General features: G+C 34.2%; 1 protein-coding gene across 9 annotated transcripts in view; it reads left to right on the top strand.

The window, feature by feature from the left end:
* LOC128227171 (myocyte-specific enhancer factor 2C-like) overlaps positions 1–22307 on the top strand; it is a 79568-nt gene that overhangs the window by 14558 nt on the left and 42703 nt on the right. For 2 of the 9 annotated variants that reach the window (XM_052937433.1, XM_052937434.1), the window contains exons 4-6: positions 3904–3972; positions 18334–18399; positions 21277–21415. In XM_052937433.1, coding sequence (XP_052793393.1) covers positions 18398–18399; positions 21277–21415 — 141 coding nt within the window. In that variant the 5' untranslated portion in view covers positions 3904–3972; positions 18334–18397. Of the gene's footprint in view, positions 1–3321; positions 3345–3903; positions 3973–6322; positions 6477–6808; positions 7135–15000; positions 15255–18333; positions 18400–21276; positions 21416–22307 lie in introns of those variants that run through there. The other 7 variants (XM_052937435.1, XM_052937437.1, XM_052937439.1 and 4 more) reach the window with 6 other exon arrangements.

Genomic DNA, 22307 nt, shown 5'->3' on the forward strand with positions numbered 1-22307 from the left:
CAATTTCGATGAAATGGAAATTGAATTTTCTAATTTTTGTAACATTTAATTTTCTATAGAATTTGAGTTTTAAATAGATAAAATATAATTATTATTAGATTTAATTATATGAAATGGTCATAAGAAAATCAGTAAACACATGTGTAAATTTAGGGGTTAAGATTTTGAATTTAACAACAAATTTGACAGCAAAATAAATCCAGGGGTGAAAGCAAAAAGGTTTTATCTTCTTCTTTATTTAATGTCACTTAGAACCTTTTCACATTCACCCCCTTAAAGCACTTAATTAACAATTGAACTTAGCACAATAATACGCCAATAAGCCATTTATCAAGTTAATCATGGTAACTGCATAAAATTCAGTGATTATGCATCAATTTTAAGCCCATATCTTAACTTTCACAAATCTCACCCTTGGTTTAATTCAGACTTTATCAGAAATTTGAGCTTTGGCAATTTAGATTGAATTTCCTGTTAATTTGCTAATAAAAGTATATTTTGAGGTCATTTCGAGGGCTTTATTGAACTAATATGATTAATAAAAATAATTCCTGAAGTAAAAAGGTCACTTTCTTCATATTTGATATTATTGGTAGTTTGTTTCTTAAGTTTTTAAGTATACGGTAAAGGTCAATAGTATCGATGTATTTACGAAACTAAATGGACCTTGTGCGTCAGAGACCAAAAATATTTGAATTATTGGACAAAAAATAATTTTGAACACTTAAAATGATAAAAGCACATTTGTATTAGTCGCACCATGATATTTTTTCTCTATAATATTGACCTCAAATGCTCAAAGTATCGTGAAAATGAAAACTTGTTTCCCTAATTAAGTGACAGAATGGAAATTGGGATACATTTCAAATAATGATTGGCCATTTATGACACAATCTAATTCATTGCCTGTGTAATTGAATCGACAGAAAAATTGATGACGGTTGCAGGATGTTCGTTTAAAATGAACATACGCAGAAATTATCGATATTCTTTGATGACAGGATGTGGAAATTTAATTAAACTTCGTGAGAGAGTACATTGTAAAATGGATCAGATTAGCGCTAGAATGTATTCCTTTAAGGTCCTGTATGACAATAAGTTATTAATTGGTTGTTTATCTCAATTTGTTTTAAGTTTCGTTTTCCTGTTCTTTGCTTGCAAAATTAAAACAGTGCAGCATATGGAGCTTAAGCTTGAAGTTAAAAAGGCGTGGTTTTGTCACAGCCTTGGATCTCCCCTCCCCCAACCGCTCTTGTTTTGTAGTCATCGTTTTGCAAAGATTTGAAACTTGGTCATAGCTCAAAAAATGTTCGAGGTATTCATATCAAACTTGGTATACATGTTGCAATCATGTAAAGTAAGGCTTAAAATATGTTGAGTTATGCCCCTTAGCTTCTTTAATTGAGAAAAAACAACAGATGAGAGTTGGCTTTGCTCCTCGGTTTTCTTGTTTGTCATGTTAAATTAGAAATATAGGAAACATGTTATTGTAGTGTTGTAATTAGTGTGTATCAGTTTACATGCAAAAATAGGAAATGTATCAATTTTCTGTCAACTGAAGGATGGGACACTTATGCAGTCTTGTTTTTCACATTATTTTAAACATATTTTGTGCAATTATATATATATAACTCTTAAAAACACATTCTCAGCTTAAGTCATTATATTTGTTTATGTTCACAAATAAATAAAGTAATAACTGGCTGCGTTAAAGGCCAGTGTGGTACAGTAGTAACATTTTTGGTCTCGGGATCCACAGGTCAGGCGGTTTGAATCCTGCTCTTAAAATACACTTTTCTTATTTTTATGGTTATGGAATAAATTTTATTTCAAAACTTCGTGCTGGTATAAATTTATGTTGTTCAACACTTTGATTTTTGATGTACTTGATGAGTTCATAAATGTACTTAATAGGCGTTTAATGAACTTATATTTTTATTTGTATTTGATAAGTTCATAAATGTACTTAAATGGCCGTTTAATAATCTTTGATTTTTTTTTTGTATTTAATTAGTTCATAAATGTACTTAATGGGCATTTTAAATGAGGCCGAAAGGAAAGAGTAGTGATCAGTTAGCAGTCTTTATTATCAAAGGATTTAACTGTCAAATTTGTTTACTATTATGCGTACTTAGTATAAAGTTCAGTATCTGTTATAATATCAGTTTGGTTAAGAGAGGGTGATTTTGAAACGAAAATTATCTGTCCAGTGAAGTGCTTTCGGAAGCCTGTATTTGACAGGATGTGAACATTTTGATTAGGCCGTGTCAATGTTTGTGACAACATGGCGCAACATAATATGGATTGCCCACTTGAAAAACAGTGGGTGTTTAGCTACTCGAAAAACAAGCAGTTCGTTCATGTTCAATTGTTTTCATTGACATTGGAAACATTATAAAAATTGATTCAGATTACATCACGATCAAGTCAAAACCTTTTTGTTGCATTAAAATGTTTTCGTAGAATATAAATTATCGTGTATTGTATGTCTTTGGTGTGTAATTTATCAATGTAAAGATCCAGTATCATCAGATTGAGGTCAATATGAAACAATTTGGTATATTTCAAACTTAACTCTTGTTGCATGACAGGCGCATGATGTTTGCTGTCATGCAACAACCTTAGCCATAACTCTAAATTGTTCAAGTTATTAAAATGGCCGAGGACTCTGGATGAATAATTAATTGTTCATCTAAAATAACAACAACAGAAAAATTTGCTCTTTATTCTGTAATTAAATTCACAGTCGCAATATAGAAAGACATAGAATAAAACTATACTTGGATAATTTAAAGAAAGTTATTTGTTAGAAACATAACTTTGGTATTCTGGAGGCGCATTGAATGTGATCTTTCATTTTTTATGTAATAAAAGTTAATGAGTTACTTCCCTTGTCTAATTTGTGTCAGTTTTAACTCCATCAATAATACAATGAAAAATACAGGGACAAGCCCAGTTGTCGAAAAATTCAAAAAATAAATCCTGTTAAGTGGCACAAGGGAAGGGCCCACTGATGTCAATGAACTATAGACACAACATACTTTTAAACATCGTATACACAAATACAAACTGCGACCCGAAACAGACCATACCCTCCTCATAATCAGCCATTTATAGCTATTTTACCAAATTGCTTGAAGTTGCATCAGCAGCTAGCCTTGTTAAAATCCTGTTTTCAGCTATGAGTTTATAATGAAGGCAGTCATTGTTTATGCATTGTTTTGTTTGATGAAGTGGAAATAGATGTGAGGCAATATTGAATAATTAATATCTGCATATAATTAACAGTATATTTTAACATTATTATTCTTCATGGGAGGTGTTACTTACATTAAAAAACAACAGTAAGTGTTATTTAGTTTAAGATATGTTCAGATCAAAAGAAAACATGTTAATTAATGATTGCCAAACTGAACGGTGTTTACATATGTGAAAAAAGTGATATTATAAACATGTATTTTCAAGGCCGTTCTGTTTCATGCTTCTTGAATTGGAACAAAAATCGGAATCAGACACTACGGTGCAATTAGTTCGCACAGTAATTTTTATTATGAAATAATACACTTCACTGGCAATCAATTTAAACTGAAATTACTAATAAAAAATACGTGTCAAAACACTACAATTGATTAATTCTATTATTTAAATATTTTCTAACTACTTATTCTGATGAACCGGCATACATCCAAGTTTGTTTTGGATGGAAAATGGCCGAGGTGTTCAGAATGCTATATAAGACTATCGATAGTGTTGCTGGCTTGTTCTCGGAAAACTGTCCATGATGAATGTTCTGCCATTGTTACCACTGTAATATCTGCATATACATGTTACTTGCTCATTATCGCCTCATTAACCAAACATTATCTTGACCGGTAGGTTTACTTGTATGTTTGTGTTTTTCAGGAAAAGATAATTCCCATGTAGACACCTGACAGCAACGGATGACCGCCATAAATGATTGTAACTTATTAGGTAAGTGAGGGCTGTTGATTCAGGGGAGGGGGCGCACCCAGTGTGCATCCCTCTTTAAATTGTCCATTTGAATTTGTTATGTCAGTATTATGGAAAAGTGATGCATAAAATACACCTGAATGCACCATTTTAGACTATAATTAGCCTCAATTGTCTTGGTGGAGGTGCACCAGAAACGTCCGTGCCACATTTGCAGCCTGGGCTTTTCAGTTTTTGGGATCCCATGGTGCAGCGCCCGCCCCCTCTTACATCAAATTCTATTCTGCCCCCTACTCGCATCACGGATAGTTAAAATGATATATAAGGTAACATAAATTCATGATTGAATGATAACTGTTTATCTGTCACCAAAGAATTGATTGGTTTGAGCCCCAATCATGGGCACTTTCTTGTTGACTTTCAAAGTGTACTCAAGCTTAGTTTTTAGCCCGGAATTGATTTGATCTATAATTTATAACCAGCTTCAAGCTGTTTTTGTATTTGAGCAATTATGTGTTAATGTAACTATTATTATTCACGCTAGAGGAGTATTGACATGGGTTTGAATAGTTTGCACAACAACAACTGTGCAGTGGTCAAAATTAGAAGCCCGCTGCACTGGTAAATTGCTTTCTGGGATACTTGATTGAATATAGCAGAGCCATATAACACAAGAATAAGGGCTTGTTCATCTTAAAGTCTTAATTTGATAATTGGTTGTGTTTAACTTTTTAATTAACCTCAAAATTTCTACCCTCACAAGGCCTTCATCAAGGTTTATGTTAAAGGGACAAGACACCAGATGGTACTATTGCTAAAAAAAGAAAATTGTCGAAAACTTACATAAAATTGATAACATTGTGTACAACACATTGAATCTGACTTACTGATCTATCACATTGCTAACAACATATGTATCTTGTTTTTGCAGTTTTTTGCGTATTTGTCCATTTCAAAATTTACTAGGTTTGTCTAATAAGTAAATCCCAGTTAATTTAAAAATGGCCGTGGTAAATGTATCTGTACAAATTACGTGACTTTCACATGCTAGATATACACACCACAAACTGGGAAACCATTATATGATATTTTTAAATGGGTAAACTCAGCTGAGACAGTGATGTGATATTCTTTGTATTTCTTTAGACCTTGCGATCAAGGATAACCCGTGAAAGTGCAAGCACTTATTTCCAACGGGGTCCTTTGTTTTTGCTGAAGGGACAGCACGCTGAAGAGACAGTGGTGGGATACAAGGAAGTCCAGGTGCGAGACCCTAGCTCTTTTTCGAAGAGACCCCTTGGTTCTTTTACGTGCTCGGTGTAAAGCACCGATACACGGGGTACAACTTTCCTGGGTTAAACCAGTACTGAGTACACCACTTTTCCAAGCACTACCCTTTAAATGCCAAGCGCCAGGCAAGGGAGTTACTTGTACCAACTTTTAACGTCTTTTGGTATGACGCGGCCAGGGATCGAACCCACGACCTCCCGCTCCGTAAGCGGACGCTTATCCACTAGGCCACGGAGACGGTTGACTTTCTATCATGTAAAATGATGTATAATAGGCCTTATTCTAGTTCACATTGATATTCTAGGCTTGTTTTGAGGAAATATTGTATTTGCCAATTTTGGGACCATTTGGTGTCTAGTCCCTTTAATACCTTTAATTGAATAATGAAGTTCTTTATCATGACATCACAAAGGAAGTACTGTTCTGGGAACGCCAGTGTCCTGGTTTATTCAATTGTATATAAGGTTTTGTTTTTATATCCTGTGTTTGATATTAAATATGAATATTCAAATTGCTAATTAGAATTCTGAAAAGGCAGACAACCTTGAAATCTTGTCATTTCGACACAGGAAATTCATTAATTCAGGGTTGGCTTTTTGCTGTTTGTGTGTATACTAACTTTCAGAAGTTGTTTTTCAAATGTAAATCAAGGTTGACAGTGTTCTTTTTAGAGGAAAAGTCATACAACACATTCATTTAATTGTTAATGCATTGTTTTTCCCTCATTGTGGCCCAGTACATATGTTTGTTGTATCTTGAAAACTGTTAACATTAACATGCATCTTGGTATGTTGGTGTACATGGTGAATATGTGCAGTTAGTTCTAGCAAGCGAGGTATTATACTGCTAGAATGAAAAAAAAATAGAGTCCTCTGAAATATGCTGTGGAAACAATTAACAATTAAGTGTTGGGCATCTTATTGCGGCCCACTTAATTGTCAATAATTTCATAACATATTATTATCCTAAGATATATAATATTATTGGCCTTAATTACTCCGGAAACCTATAAATGCATGAATGTCACATTGGGCAGTTGTCTTAAGATGACATTATGATAATATATGAAATGTTATTGCTCGCTGATCACTGAACCATGACAATAGGTTTATTAAATGTTATTTCCGATTTGACGCCCTATATAGAATGAGCGGTGGAGGAGTTATTTTGATATTTAAAGGATATTTTAGGAACTTCATGTAAAAATAGAATCGTCTGAAAAGGTATGTTAAAAGGTATGTTAATTACAAGTAGTTAGTCATTTAAATGTTTGTTGAGAAGGAAGTGAATTTCATGTTTTTAAATTTCCTCAGGAAATTTTGAAAATGATATTGAGCTTGTACAAATATGACTACTGGCAAATAATATTTATTGAAATTTAACATGATTTCTATATTTAATATTTCTGAATTTTTGAAAGGTTTTTATAGTCCTTAAAAAGTGTTCGATGATTTTGCACATTTGAAGTAAGTTTACTTAAAAGCGTTTAAGTGAGTAAATAAACCAAGGAGAGGGCAATGCCTTAATAAATCATTACAACTCTCCTTTATTGTCGTACATCAGTGGTAGTGCTCTCAGAGATAGTAAAAATCAGGAATCAAAGTTTCAATCATTGTTAAGTGCAAATGGAAATATCAGCTGAAGAGATAAAATTTGAAACTTTTGAGACTTTGTTACTGTGCATAGGGATTAAGCTGATGGGTGGGATATTGACATTGGCTGGGAACAAGTTGAATACTGTTACTGTTATTATTACTATTGTAATATTAGTATACTCTGAAAAATACTCTTGTCTGGTGTACTACCACTGCATTTCGCGTTGGTAGTATTGGAACTTCTTTTGCCAAAATTGTGTTTTGAGAGGATGAGGATTAGTATAAATGATGAAAGCAGGTACGATTTAAAAAAAAAAAAAAAATGTTTGATAATTTCAACAAACTTCAGCTGTTTGAACATGTTGTAGAAATAAAATAAAAAAATGAGAGATTTTTTTATGCAGATTTTGAAATTTGCTCTTTTTCCGCATTTTATTTAATAAAAGAATTCGTTAAGCTCTGAAGATCATGTATTTTCCTTTGAATAGCGGCTCAAAATACAAATCACTTCTAACTGTGAAATCTTGTTTAATATGACACAACATATTTTCAAAAGATTGTTTGCCTTTTTGATTGTGAAAGAAAATTCAAATTTACTCCTGATATTGTAGATTTAATGGTATGAAGTAAACATCAAGATGATTTATTACTTTCTATTGAATTGGGTTCATGTTAAACGGAAAATGATTATTTGGTCGATCTCAATACTAGGTCCATTGTATAATGATTCGATAAAGCTCAGAATGATTTATCAGCCATTAATGATTTTTTGTGACCAAGTGAGTGTACCCGATAAATATTTATTGTGCATTGTGCATGATTGTTACCAAATGTTACATAAACCTTCAATTCTAGTCTGTAATTGAATAATTTAGACATTAATATGCTTAAAATCATGAAATTAATTTATCAGAAGTAGGTGAAAATAATCCTGCAAAAAAAAGTATTACCTTAGGCCAAACAAAAGTAATGTTGTGGTTCCTCATACCAAATCAACCCGATGTTTAAGTCCCTACCCTGATTTGTTAGATATGTTTATCAAAAATAAATAAAAATAAGGAATGATAGTTAAATAAAAAAAATTATGAACCTTGTGGCACTGTTATTGGTACCACATATTATGGTTGAACTCTTTTTTTGACCAATGTGATGACAATATTTTTCAAAACATTGATGCTTTAATTCCGTATTGATAATTTTTTATGTGCCTCACTGATTGGTTGAATTATAAGCTTGCCATTCACATTAAACCTGAAAATAATTAGTTTTGCTGAATATTTTATGACCTTAGTGTTTCTATTACAGTGCTGTAAGAAGTAAGCAGGTATTTGCCAAAATGCGTTTCTGCATGATAATTTTCGCAATATTTTAAGACACAAAACACAATTATTATGACCTCAAGGGTGGGCATATAAGAATTGCACCATCTTTCAGCTGTTAGACCGTCTGTCAGCTGTCAGACCGTCTGTGCGTCCAGCTCAAATTCTAGTGTCCAGACTTTCTTTTCCAGGACAGATTTTAAAATAACTTGCCACATGGTGAAGTACCAAGATGACGTGTTGCATGCATGACCCGTGTCCCTACCTCTAAGGTCAAGGTCACACTAAGTGTTTGTTAACTATGGAATGCTGCATATATGGACATAGAGTTTAGGTGGTTCTGTCCGGGCTGTTACTTTCTCTTGCATGGACAGATTTTAAAATAACTTGCCACATGGTGAAGTACCAAGACGACGTGTTGCATGCATGACCCATGTCCCTACCTCTAAGGCCAAGGTCACACTTAGTGTTTGTTAACTATGGAATGCTGCACATAAAGACATAGTCTTATTGAGTATAGGTGGTTGTGACTGGGCTGGTACTTTCTCTTGCATGGAAATTTTTAAAAATAACTTGCCACATGTGTTTGACATACCAAGACGACATGTTGCGTGCACAATCTGTGTTCCCACCTCTAAGATCAAGGTCACACATTGAAAAGTGATGTAAATGCATCATCTTTTCATAAGATATGAACAAGTCACTGTACTGCTCACATGGAAAAAAGTCCTTGAGTATACAACACACAAACAATGACACCACAATCTTGAATGTGGTTTAGAAATTTTTATTTGAAAACTTATTTCAATGACAATTTATTTCAGCTTAATTAACAAAGAAGAAAACAATACATCAAAACTAGACATGGTGAAACATCAAAACATTATACTCCTAGTGACTGTCATGCATGATTTCATAGTGCTTCAGTTTCTTAAGCACTCATATTTCAGTGGTTGGTGCGAAAAGATGCTTGATTGAAAAGTAACTTTGCCTTTAAATGACACTCTTATTTAAAGTCAATACATTGTTTACTGTTGTCGCAGAGAGTAGAAATACTGTGTTTTCTGCACCTTTCTTTCAAATTAAACTTGGTATTCTTCATAAGAACCATAGTTATTGACATTTATTTATCCTTTTTGAACAAATGTAATAATTGTGGTAAATCTTATATGGGAGTAAGAGTGCATCGTTTACTGTCAGGAAATAAAATGATTTCAACCATTGTATACAGCATAGTTTATTTGGAGGTCTTTATGAAATTAAACGTTTGCCTTCGTTCGTTGCTGCAGTGTCTCAACATGAACGTTTAATTTCCCTAAAGACCCCCAAATGAACAATAACCCATTTATATTTTGTGACTTTCTTGGCAACATTAATGTCAAAATGTATTTCAACAATATACAGACTTCATAAAACAAAACTTAAATTTTCCAAAATGAAATGATTTTCATACCTTATACATGTGTATATATATATATAGAGGATAATTGTTTGTCACAGTGTTAAAGATTGTAATATATTTCACCAGGTTACAATTTCTTTTTATTAAACACCTAAAATTTGAGTTAAAAGACATTTAATTACCTTTTTGGGGAAAAATTACAAATTTGTATGCGCACGTAATGTCATTTCGTGAATGAAGTCGTTGAAATTGTGTCGCAGCCCTGAGGGCGCTTGCGTTTTATTTGGAACTGTCAGAGCGCCCAGACGTTTGAAACAGTGAAATATACATTTTATTTCACTGATAAATCTCTATAAACAACCAGAAACCATATAATAAAGCCTTATATATAGTGTTTTGTCAGCATATTACATGCAGTTACCGAAACATTGTTTGTGTTTGGCCTATTTATTTGACCATGAGTGAAAGTTTATTGTTATGAGGGATTAAATAATAACAATATTTTTTCTTTAGCTGCATTCTCAATGATTGGTGCTTTTGACAACTTAATTATTTTACTTTTGTCTTGGAATGAGTCAATTTTTGCATAAATGTCTGGAAACCCATGATACAATGCTGACACTAAGGATCAGATCGCAGTTTTTCATATTTACGTTCAAAGGAGGATATTTTATAACTCTTTAAGAAAAATGAGATTTTCCGCAGTTTCCTAAATCTTTGAGATCTGTTCTATTGTAACGAAGTTATCTTATATGAATGAAATGAAGGCATTGATGCCAAAATCAGCTGATTCTGAGACAAAAACTAAAAAAAACCTGTCAAAACTATCAATCTGTGAGAATGTTGCTTTAATTTGCCAGAGTGCTGCAGATGCACAGTAAGATTTATCAACTGAAACCTGATCATAATTATGATAAAATGTAAAAGACCTTCATAATAATGTGTGAAAGTTATATCCTGGTGTTCATTACAGCATGGTATATCTTTCCATTATGAAGATAAATACTGCAGATAATTAAACCATACTTTTTTGAAATTCATTATATTTGATGCATGATATTTCTTAGGTTCAAAAAGGGAATAAGTAAATAGTTATACTGCACCCACAAACCGAGTTATTGAAATTATACTCCTGAGTGCTTAATTTAAAGCACGAATGTTAAATTTAGGCTAGACTGTTTTGTGACAAGTTGTCAAGGACTATGTTCAATAACTAGCATGGGGTATCAATGAACAACATCATAATATTAATGCATTCTAGTTGCAGAATGACTATAATAAGCTCCGCCTTCTTGCTATCATTTTGATACAGACTAAAACAGTGAATAAACAATGTAAACACTGTAAAACAAAGTTGGTACAAAATAGCTTAATAATGTGTTGTATCCTCACTATTATAAGTGATTGTAATAGCATGTTTTTTCTTCATGTTTTAGGATGATTAACATATATTTGGGAACATCGGTAATGAATATCTTTGGTAAAAAATGGAAAAATATAGTGATGAAAAATCTACAACATTTCGATTTTATCTCACTTTTTTCCATTGAAGTACATTACTTTGCACCATCAGTGCTTCTGACTGTTTCTATCTGTGAGTAACTGTCATGTAATCATATGCACCATGTTCAGACCATTGGAATAACTAGACTTATTTATGTTGCATATTGTTTGTCCTTCAAAAATATCTTGTAAACACAACAGCAGCTACTCAGATGAGCTCATCAAGAAAATAAAACAGGGAACAGACTGAAAAATAACCACAAGCAGACACCATGTTATACAAAATTCATGGATGTAATTAACTGAGCGGCTTCCATTTTCTCTCTCGAAAGAAAAACATCAATACTCCTTCATAGTAACTTAAGTTAATTGTTTAATGAACTTTTAAATAATTATGGTGGTGCACTTTATAGGGTTCATGCTGAAGAGGGTTCATAACATAGAGTTCATGCTACAGTTTGTGATGTAGAGATCATGCTGCAAAGAGTTTGTGATGTAGAGTTCATGCTGCAAAGAGTTTGTGATGTAGAGATCATGCTGCAAAGAGTTTGTGATGTAGAGTTCATGCTGCAAAGAGTTTGTGATGTAGAGATCATGCTGCAAAGAGTTTGTGATGTAGAGTTCATGCTGCAAAGAGTTTGTGATGTGGAGATCATGCTGCAAAGAGTTTGTGATGTAGAGTTCATGCTACAGAGTTTGTGATGTAGAGATCATGCTGCAAAGAGTTTGTGATGTAGAGATCATGCTGCAAAGAGTTTGTGATGTAGAGTTCATGTTGCAGAGTTTGTGATGCAGAGCTCATACTGCAGGAGTTCATGCTGCATAGAGTTTGTGATGCAGAGAGTTTGTGATGCAGAGAGTTTGTGATGTAGAGTTCATGTTGCAGAGTTTGTGATGCAGAGCTCATGCTGCAGGAGTTCATGCTGCAGAGAGTTCATGCTGCAGAGAGTTTGTGATGTAGATCAGTTCATGCTGCAGAGGGTTCATATTGCAGAGAGTTTGTGATGTATAGTTCATGCTGTAGCGGGTTCATGCTGCAGAGGGTTTATGCTGTAAATTTCATGCTGCAGAGATCATGCTGCAGAGGGTTCATGCTGTAAATTTCATGCTTCAGTGAATTTGTGATGTAAAGTTCATGCCGCCGATGGTTCATGCTGCAGAGAATTTGTGATGTAGAGTTCATGCTGCAGAGGGTTCATGCTGTAAAGTTCATGCTGTAGAGGGTCCATACTGCAGATAATTTGTGATGTAGAGCTCATGCTGCAAAGGGCTCATGCTGCAGAGGGTTTATGCTGCAGAGGGTTTATGCTCAAGAAGTTCATGCTGTAGAGTCAGGGGCCATGCTGCAGAGGGTTCATGCTGTAGAGGGTTCATGCTGAAGAGGGTTCATGCTGCAGAGGGTTCATGCTGTAGAGGGTTCATAATGCAGAGAGTTTGTGATGCAGAGAGTTTGTGATTTCGATTTCATGCTGCATAGGGTTAATGCTGTAGATGGTTCATGCTAAAGAGGGTTCATGCTGTAAAGGGTTCATGCTGAGGAGGATTCATGCTGTAGAGGATTCATGCTGTAGAGGATTCATGCTGTAGAGGGCTCATGCTGTAAAGTTCTTGCTGCAGATGGTTCATGCTGTAGAGAATTTGTGATGTAGAGTTCATGCTGCAGAGGGTTCATGCTGTAAAGTTCATGCTGTAGAGGGTTCATACTGCAGATAATTTGTGATGTAGAGCTCATGCTGCAGAGGGCTCATGCTGTAAAGTTTACGCTGTAGAGGGTTCATGCTGCAGATAATTTGTGATGTAGAGTTCATGCTGCAGAGGGTTCAAGCTGTAAAGTTCATGCTGTAGAGGGTTCATGCTGCAGATAATTTGTGATGTAGAGCTCATGCTGCAGAGGGCTCATGCTGCAGATGGTTTATGCCGCAGAGGGTTTATGCTCAAGAAGATCATGCTGTAGAGTGAGGGACCATGCTGCAGAAGGTTCATGCTGCAGAGAGGTAATGCTGTAAAGGGTTCATGCTGAGAAGGATTCATGCTGTAGAGGATTCATGCTGTAGAGAGTTCATTCTGCAGAGGGGTCATGCTGTAGTGAGTTCATTTTGTAGAGGGTTCATGCTGTAGATGATTCCTGCTTTAGAGGGTTCATGCTGTAGATGATTCATGCTTTAGAGGGTTCATGCTGTAGAGGATTCATACTTTAGAGGGTTCATGCTGTAGAGGATTCATGCTGTAGAAGGTTAATGCTGGAGAGGGTTTATGCTGCAGAGGGTTCTTTCTGCAGAGGGTTCATGCTGCAGATGGATCATGCTGCAGAGGGTTCATTCTGCAGAGGGATCATGATGCAGAGGGTTCATGCTGTAGAGAGTTCATTCTGTAGAGGGCTCATGCTGTAGAGGGCTCATGCTGCAGTCAGGGCTCATGCTGTAGAGGGCTCATGCTGTAGAGGGTTCATGTTGTAGAGGGTTCATGCTGTAGAGGGCTCATGCTGTAGAGGGCTCATGCTGCAGTCAGGGCTCATGCTGTAGAGGGCTCATGCTGTAGAGGGTTCATGTTGTAGAGGGCTCATGCTGTAGAGGGTTCATGCTGTAGAGGGCTCATGTTTTAGAGGGTTCATGTTGTAGAGTGCTCATGCTGTAGAGGGTTCATTCTGCAGTTGGTTCGTGTTGCAGTCAAGAGTTCATGGTGCTAAATGGTTATGCTGCACAAGGAATCCTTGCTTCAAAACTTATGTTTTGGTCAAATATCTAATAGTTTAACACATTTAGTAAAACAATTCTTGATGGCTAAATAGTTTTAAGTTGCAAAGGGATGTTAAAAATGTTGTCAATAATGTGAATCATTTGCACATGTCAATTAACAAAATGCAGTTGAAAGATTTTCCTACTGTAAAACTGGTGGAATTTCTTTCTTATCTGTTGTATGTCAAGCAAATGTTAATCATTACTGGAATTCTCCGAATGCCTTGTTATTGCTAAGGCCATACCAATATTTTATTTTTCGAGGTGTTTTTTTATGGTAGAGCTGTGCATTAAAATAGAAGGTGATGATTAGATTATTTTGCTAGCTATTAACTAAATGTGTCCTCTGTAATTATTATGCAATTGATTTCAGGTGGCAGTGATGTGTTTAACCATTATAATGTTATAATTCAATGAATTTCTCTCCATATTTAAATAATGTATGAACCATGAAGCAGTGATGAAGAAGAATAGAAATTGGCTCAGAAATAATTGAAAAGCTGAAAAAGTCTCATAATAATAATAAATAATACTATTTTATCATGTATTTTTTTTAACTATTTCAAGTTAACTTTATTTAGGGCCGGCCACAGGGCAAAAGTGGGTGGGGAAGGCCAAAAATTGAAACGTTTGAAAATCATGTTTTGTTTAGTTTTGAGGAACAATCTTTTTTATGTGAGTAAAACAAACAATTTCTTGGTGACATGTTTGTGGGTAGTAAGGAGTTGAACAAATTTTAAAAAAGAAGATTTATTAGATTTTGAACCATAAAGCATTCACTTTATTTCATAAAAGTATGTCAACATTTTTACTTACCATGTAATATAGTCAATAATTGTTTATTTTTTTGTAATAAATCCATGAATTTGGCAGAGTGTAATAAGGTAACATTTTTTTACCTTATACATGTTCAAAAGTGAATAATATATGTTACATCAGTGATATGCAGATTCATGATCCAAAATTTGTAAAAATAAACCTTCACCATTGTACATGTATGAGATTTAAAAAAAAAATATACAGTATTACATGTTTTTAGGACACGGTACATTTCATGGATTATTGTTATATTCAAAGACTCAGATAGGCTGGCTAGGTAGGTATCATGATGTAAACATTATACAACATAATATACAAGGTATACATGGGCCATTAAACACACGTACCACAAGCAGAAGAAGATCTGGCGATAATTGCATGAAAAACAAGCCCTGTGAAGTTTCAACATAGGAAGTTTTGTAATGGAGTATTATGAAGTTGTACCTGCGTGGGATGATTTTTTTAGCATGTTCAAACATTAAGCCGCTTAAACTGTATGGATGAAATCAAGTGTCATAAGAGTTAGTTGATCATGTATTGAAATTATGAAATGATCGGAGTACAGTGTTAAATTACTTGTTTTATTGGTTATGCATAGACAATTTATTGATGGAAATGGACTTTCTTGAGATATAAAAAGGTATACAAAATTAATCTCATTAATATGTTTACATTGAGTAAATGACTTTCAAGCTTTGAAATATATTAAATATATATTCATATTTCAGCTTTTCACGTCTATGAAGTATAAATACCATCATGAAGTTATTTACATAATTATGAAATACATTACAAGGGTTTGAAATTGTGCAGTTTGGATTGTGTTTCAAGGTTGAGATATTTTGTTTTGAACTGGATCCAAAATTGTCATAATTTTGTGGCAAAACTTTGAGAAGATAATTATCTCTTACATTTAGAAGTAAACTAAAAAGCTGAGCTTTATAGGATGACTCAGATGTGTAGCACCACTTGAACTATTGTTTTGCTCTCAAATTTCACTTTCCTAAAGCAGCCCCACCCACTCTAGTGGTGTGAAGTTAGTAACTTTATGCAGACTGTTCTGATACTTGACCTTTAAGTGTGACCTTGACCTTAAAAGTAGCTACCTCATACGATACAAAAGTTATTTCGAAATCTTTTCAAGCAGGAAAAAAAATCTGTGCCGTCTGGATGCAAAAGCGTCTATAAAATATCATAAAAACAAGAAATATTACCAGATAATGTTATTTTACATTAGTTCCGTACACAAAAAATAAATATCCAACTTATAATTATGAGTTTGACGGCTTTTCTTCATTTCATTCTGTCAAAACATAACGATATATACATGAAGGGCACCTGCAAGGCTTCAGGGCACAGTTTTAAATCGCTCGGAACATTTCGGCCATGGCTGAGTTGTTACGGTTGTGCAACAAGGTCTATCACGAAGCTTTGTCGGAGGAGGTCGAGTTATTACGATTGTATCGAGTTGTTCCCCTTCGCATAATTGTTTTCTGTGTCAGTCAACTTTCGTTTTATTGGAAAGGTAAACAACTTGTTTTAATGCATTAAATGCTTGTTAAGTGCAAAATAACATTTCACTTACATGGTAAAATATGAATATAACTCTTTATGATCAATTTCAACCATAAAATACTTCACTTAAAATAATTTCAATATTTTTAAAACACCCCCGTTTTTTGCACATTCCCGTTTAGACGTTAGGGATTGGAAGAATCCCGTATAACACGTCTATTATTTTAGACTAGTATGTATGCTAGCTGTTTCTTGTTTCAGTAACAGAATGAAGTGTCATCGGTTTGAGTCTGCCATTCTACAAGAAGATATAGTTTCTTGCATCATGCTATTTTCGGCCCTGAGTCATCTTTTTTGCTTAAAATAGTTGTAAACATTGAGTTATAGTTCTTGTGTACTTATAATTGGCATTTAAGCTGGGAATAGCCAAGCTACTGATGTTATTGTTTAGTGAAGCAGAGATTGCCTCTATTCTAGCCAGCACACATGTGCAAACAGCCATGTACCACTCATTAAAAATATTTAATCGCTTAAACAAATTTTGTTGGTTATATTCTTCACCGGAAGCTTTCTTAATGTAAAAGGGAATAAATACAGCAATCCCATTGGCTGAGGCATGACCATAAACACTAAACACAGTTCAGTTTATAAAGAATGCAACAGCGTTTTTTTTTCCAAATGGCTACTTCCTACTTAGATTTGCCCTTAAATGTACTGATGCAACACAGTAAAGCTCCTGTGGTTTAGTAGATAAATATTATAACAGAATTTCAAATGAATGATTTATGATTGTAAAGCAGGATATTATTATTAAAAGCTGGAAAATTTCATGGAAATTTTTCACCATTATACTAGTTGTGCTTGAAGAATTGCCTAATGTGACATTTCTGAAATTATGTCAGTCTTCAATGACTACTGCAATATATATATTTCTCCACACTTTAACTTGCTAACTAAATAGTTCATTTATTGTAAAACATGGTGTTTTTTCTTTCTTGTCAGTTTTATCATCTATGTTTGTCATTTTAATTATTTCCATGGTAATAAAAGTGTCTCAGTTTGCACAATACCCTGTTCCATCACGTTCCTTGCAATATATCAGTATGCAGAATTCCATGTTCCAATTAAATTTCAATATCAGTATGCACAATTCCATGTTCCATTAAAATTTCTATACCAGTTTGCACAATTCCATGTTCCAATAAAATTTCAATACCAGTTTTCACAATTCAATGTTCCAATAAAATTTCAATACCAGTTTGCACAATTCCATGTTCCAATTATTTCAATACCTGCAGTTCCCACAATTTTGTATACCATTAAAAATCAATACCAATGATTTTGCACAATTCCATGTTCCGGCAATATTATTTCAACACCAGTTTGCACAATTCCATGTTCCATTAAAAATCAATACCAATGATTATGCACAATTCCATGTTCCGGCAATATTATTTCAACACCAGTTTGCACAATTCCATGTTCCATTAAAAATCAATACCAATGATTTTGCACAATTCCATGTTCCGGCAATATTATTTCAACACCAGTTTGCACAATTCCATGTTCCATTAAAAATCAATACCAATGATTTTGCACAATTCCATGTTCCCAAAAAAAATTGATACCAGTTTGCAAAATTCCTTTATCCATTAAAATTTCTATTCCTCTTTGCACAAATCCATGTTCCATCAAATTTCAATTCATCCTTTTACAGGTTTTATCCTACTGAATGCACTTTCTTCTTGTTCGACTGCATGGGACAGTTTCTCCGTTTCCTAATCTCTATTGTCCTTTCCATGCGTTTGTACATTAGTCCATTTAATATCGGGATTTTGTCAATTGGTCGTGTACTTATTAATCTTCATTTCTGCAAGATTAACAAACTTAGGAAGTGGATTAAAGATACTTGCAAGCTGCTGATAGGATTGAACCGTTATCAGTATTCAAAAGACTCTTTGGCACTGTGGTTTGAGATATGAACCGATTGTATCGGTATATAAGAGTCCTTTCACGTGATCGAAAACCTGTTACTTTCCCATCTTAACTATAGTCACATGTCCAGTTTTGAAGTAACGATTTCAGCCGTATTTGGAAACAGTTCATGATTTTAAAAATTTCGTCAGATCTTGGATTTTATTTGAGTGTGATATTACACTTTTGTTTTGGACTGTGCTTTAAACGGTTGAGATTTCTGCTTTTAGATTAGCACTTGGCTGTATTTGGAGAAAAACGTATCCAAAGGTGGACGTAGCTAAATCAGGCACAATGTATGTAAACACACTTTGTTTTTACTATGCTTGTGTATTTGTTTTAGGACATTTATTACCTTATTGTAAATTTCTACTTCGGTATACATGAAAGACATTTACTTCGGTAGTGTTCGAAAAAAGGACCAGTAAATTTCCATCGAAATGACATTGGCAATGAAATATGGGTCCATTAATGGACAACCAAGGAAATAGAATAAGTCTAGTCATTAATCGTAAGCTTATTCCATGTATGAGATCTGACAAATTGACATATTACATTTGCAATATTTACTGTTTGATTTGGGCTTTTTCATGGACTGGAATTCTTAAAACACCTTAAGACATTTCCTATCTTATATATATATATATATATATATATGCCATTTTTGTATAATCAAAAGAAGTCTAAAAGGATTTTTTAACATAAAAGAGTGCATTTTAATTAGAGTAATAAATTTCCAGAAATCATCTAATAATTATATCAGTGAGATAATTAAATAGGGAAAATGGCTGAAGGGGGTTTAAGGGGGGGGGGGGGGGGTATCTAGAATCCCTTAGTAGGAATTGTGTTCCTAGGATTAGGATTTTAAACAGCTTGCAGTATTAGTGTTAAAAAAATATCTCATAAGAAAAAAGATGAAATGTCTCCAAATATAACTTTTATTTTGCCATATTACATTAAAAGAGACACTCTTAATTTAAAATAAATGCATACACATGTATTTCAAACATAGATTTTGAGTGATGAACCTTTAACAACTTACTAAATAATACATTTATGGAAAATATTAATTACTGATAACAAGATTGTAACTGTGTATTTAACAGCTGAAAACGCAAAAATATTAAATGATTGGTGAGTGTTAAAAGATTTACTTGATCTACTACCGTCTTACAGTGTTTTCTGCACCTTTTTTTCAAATTAAACTCGGTATCCTTTATAAGGACCATATTGTTTTTGACTTTTAGCTTTTAGTCATCCTTATTAGTATAATAAAACAATTGAATTAATTGTGGTAAGTCTTATTTGGGAGTAATAGTGCATCTGTAATCTGTGCATTGGTGCTAAATTCTCTCTGTACTTTCCTTTTGAAGTATTTCCCCTCTATTTTATGCATGTCATAATAAGTTTTATTTACATCTAATTTTCGACTTACTTGATTCTACTTCAACTGTCACTTTAATTCAAGGCTCCTCTGACATGCAAAAATGTAAATGACTTTCCATTTCCTAGCTAAAATTAAAGCACATCAATTTTAAGAAAATTAAGCTTAAATCCATTTCAGCGATATCAGCAAATTCTATCTCACTAATCTTTTCTTCCTTTTAAAACATCAAAATAATGCTATTAATGTCTGTTCCACAATTATTTTAAAATGCAGATATAATTATTTTGAATTTTTACTTTTAAAGCAGCTGAAATAAATTTACTTCCTGAAAACATTTTATCCCCAGAAAATTATCTGCAACATCGAATAGGTTAAGAATAGTAGGTCTAGGTCCCAGAAAACTTGAGAATTTCACATAATGAACTCGAAAATATTTCACAGACGTCACAACGAGAGCAATTTAAAAGAAAATTGTCTGCAAATTTTAAGAAATTACCTCTCATTATCAAAGTAAAGCTGGTGTTTCCTTAGATCTCTGTTAGTAACTTTCATATGTTTACATGCGTTTTTTTAATAACATCATCTGTTACAATCTTCGTTCATTATTCAAAGAATGTTTACTTAATAAAGCCTTTGTTCTAAATCGTTCCAAAAATGTTCATGAAAATTAACCTACATCTCTGGTATTACTTTTAAGAGTGAATTAAAATAATTATAATGGTTTACTAGTGCTTCAGACATTCTTTTTATGATTATTGTTTGTAAGTTGTCATTGGAAATCATAATAGATATATAATAAACAAATCATCTGCATGATTGAATTATCCCCTGAACTTGAAAACTATAGGAAGGTAGGAACTCACAGTGGGCTGGTGCCTATAATTGGTGCCATTGTCATCAGCGATGGTGTTGGCAAATACTCAAGAACTGTTCAAGATATTCAAATAATTTTGGTACAAGACCTATAAGTCTCTGGTACATAACTTACCAATTTGTGCCCCTTGTTTAACAAAAAAAAATATCAACAGCAGACAAGCTCCACAGATTTCTTGTTAGTCAAAGATGTGTCTGTAGCCTGTACAAGAGGCCCTTTTCTGCATTAAGAGTACAAGGTTATAGTTCCCCTGTCAGGAATCATGTTTTCACAGGTTCCTTTGCAATTGGGCCTACCATTCTATTGAGTTGATGTGTCTTTGTGACCGTAGAGCACTGTAATTACTTAATATACTTTATTTAAGTTATTCTCTTGCTGTTGCAGTTATGTCAGTTACATAATAGCAGTATAATTGTGGTGACATCTGTTCACAACATCAAAGTAAGGTCACAGAGATGTTAAGTCTGTAGATTACCGTAGAACATCTTTCTGTGATATGAGTCCCAACTGTTTTGTTACTCCTGACAGTGAGTATATCAGTGGTTTGTTTTTGGGATGGAACAATCAGTGAATTTGCATGAGCAAGGCAAATAACTCCGGTTAATGGTTGCACTTCAGTCTTTTGTCATTTGAGGATGTTTGGGTATTAAATATCTATAATGTTTCAATATATCTATGTTCTTGTGTTGTTTCAGGATTGATATTTATAAGATTATCTACAATAGTGGTATTTATGGTTATACATACTCACTTTATTAATTGTATTGTTTAGGATTGTTAGCTCTTAAAACAGCGAAGCATATACTATCCATTATAAGACTCCCAATGCTCAAGGGGTTGACAGGTTAATGAGTTAAAAATATCATGACCAACAACCCTGCTTAATGGCTGCATTTTCTTGTATCATTTCAGGATTGTTAGTTCCAAAAAATCTACAATAGTGGCTCAGGTACAAGAACAGGCCATCGGAGCCGGGGCCGACGTTCCTACGAAGAGAATGGGGAGAAAGAAAATACAAATCTCCCGCATTGCAGATGAGAGAAACAGACAGGTACGCATTATGGAGATATTTGTGGGTTGAAATTTGTGGGAAAAGGTATGTTGTCATTAAAAATGCATTATAAGTCTTTAATGCATTTAATGCAATAAGCACAGGTACTTCAAGTACAAACATACAGGTATTATGACTACAAGCATACAGGCACTGTGAGTACAAGCATACAGGTACTGTGAGTACAAGCATACAGGTATTATGACTACAAGCATACAGGCGCTGTGAGTACAAGCATACAGGTACTGTGAGTACAAGCATACAGGCGCTGTGAGTACAAGCATACAGGTACTGTGTGAGTACAAGCATACAGGCGCTGTGAGTACAAGCACACAGGCACTGTGAGTACAAACATACAGGCACTGTGAGTGCAAGCACACAGGTATTATGACTACAAGCATACAGGCGCTGTGAGTACAAACATACAGGCACTGTGAGTACAAGCATACAGGTATTATGACTACAAGCATACAGGCGCTGTGAGTACAAGCACACATGCACTGTGAGTACAAACATACAGGCACTGTGAGTGCAAGCACACAGGCGCTGTGAGTACAAGCACACAGGCGCTGTGAGTACAAACAGACAGGCACTGTGAGTACAAGCATACAGGCGCTGTGAGTACAAGCACACAGGCGCTGTGAGTACAAACATACAGGCACTGTGAGTACAAACATACAGGCGCTGTGAGTACAAGCATACAGGCACTGTGAGTACATGCATACAGGTACTGTGTGAGTACAAGCATACAGCTACTGTGAGTACAATCACACAGGCGCTGTGAGTACAAACATACAGGTATTATGACTACAAACATACAGGTACTGTGTGAATACAAGCATACAGGTACTGCATGAGTACAAGCATACAAGCTGTGTGAGTACAAGCAAGC

The sequence above is a fragment of the Mya arenaria genome, chromosome 3, assembly GCF_026914265.1.
Source record: "Mya arenaria isolate MELC-2E11 chromosome 3, ASM2691426v1".
Classification (NCBI taxonomy): Eukaryota; Metazoa; Mollusca; class Bivalvia; order Myida; family Myidae; genus Mya; species Mya arenaria.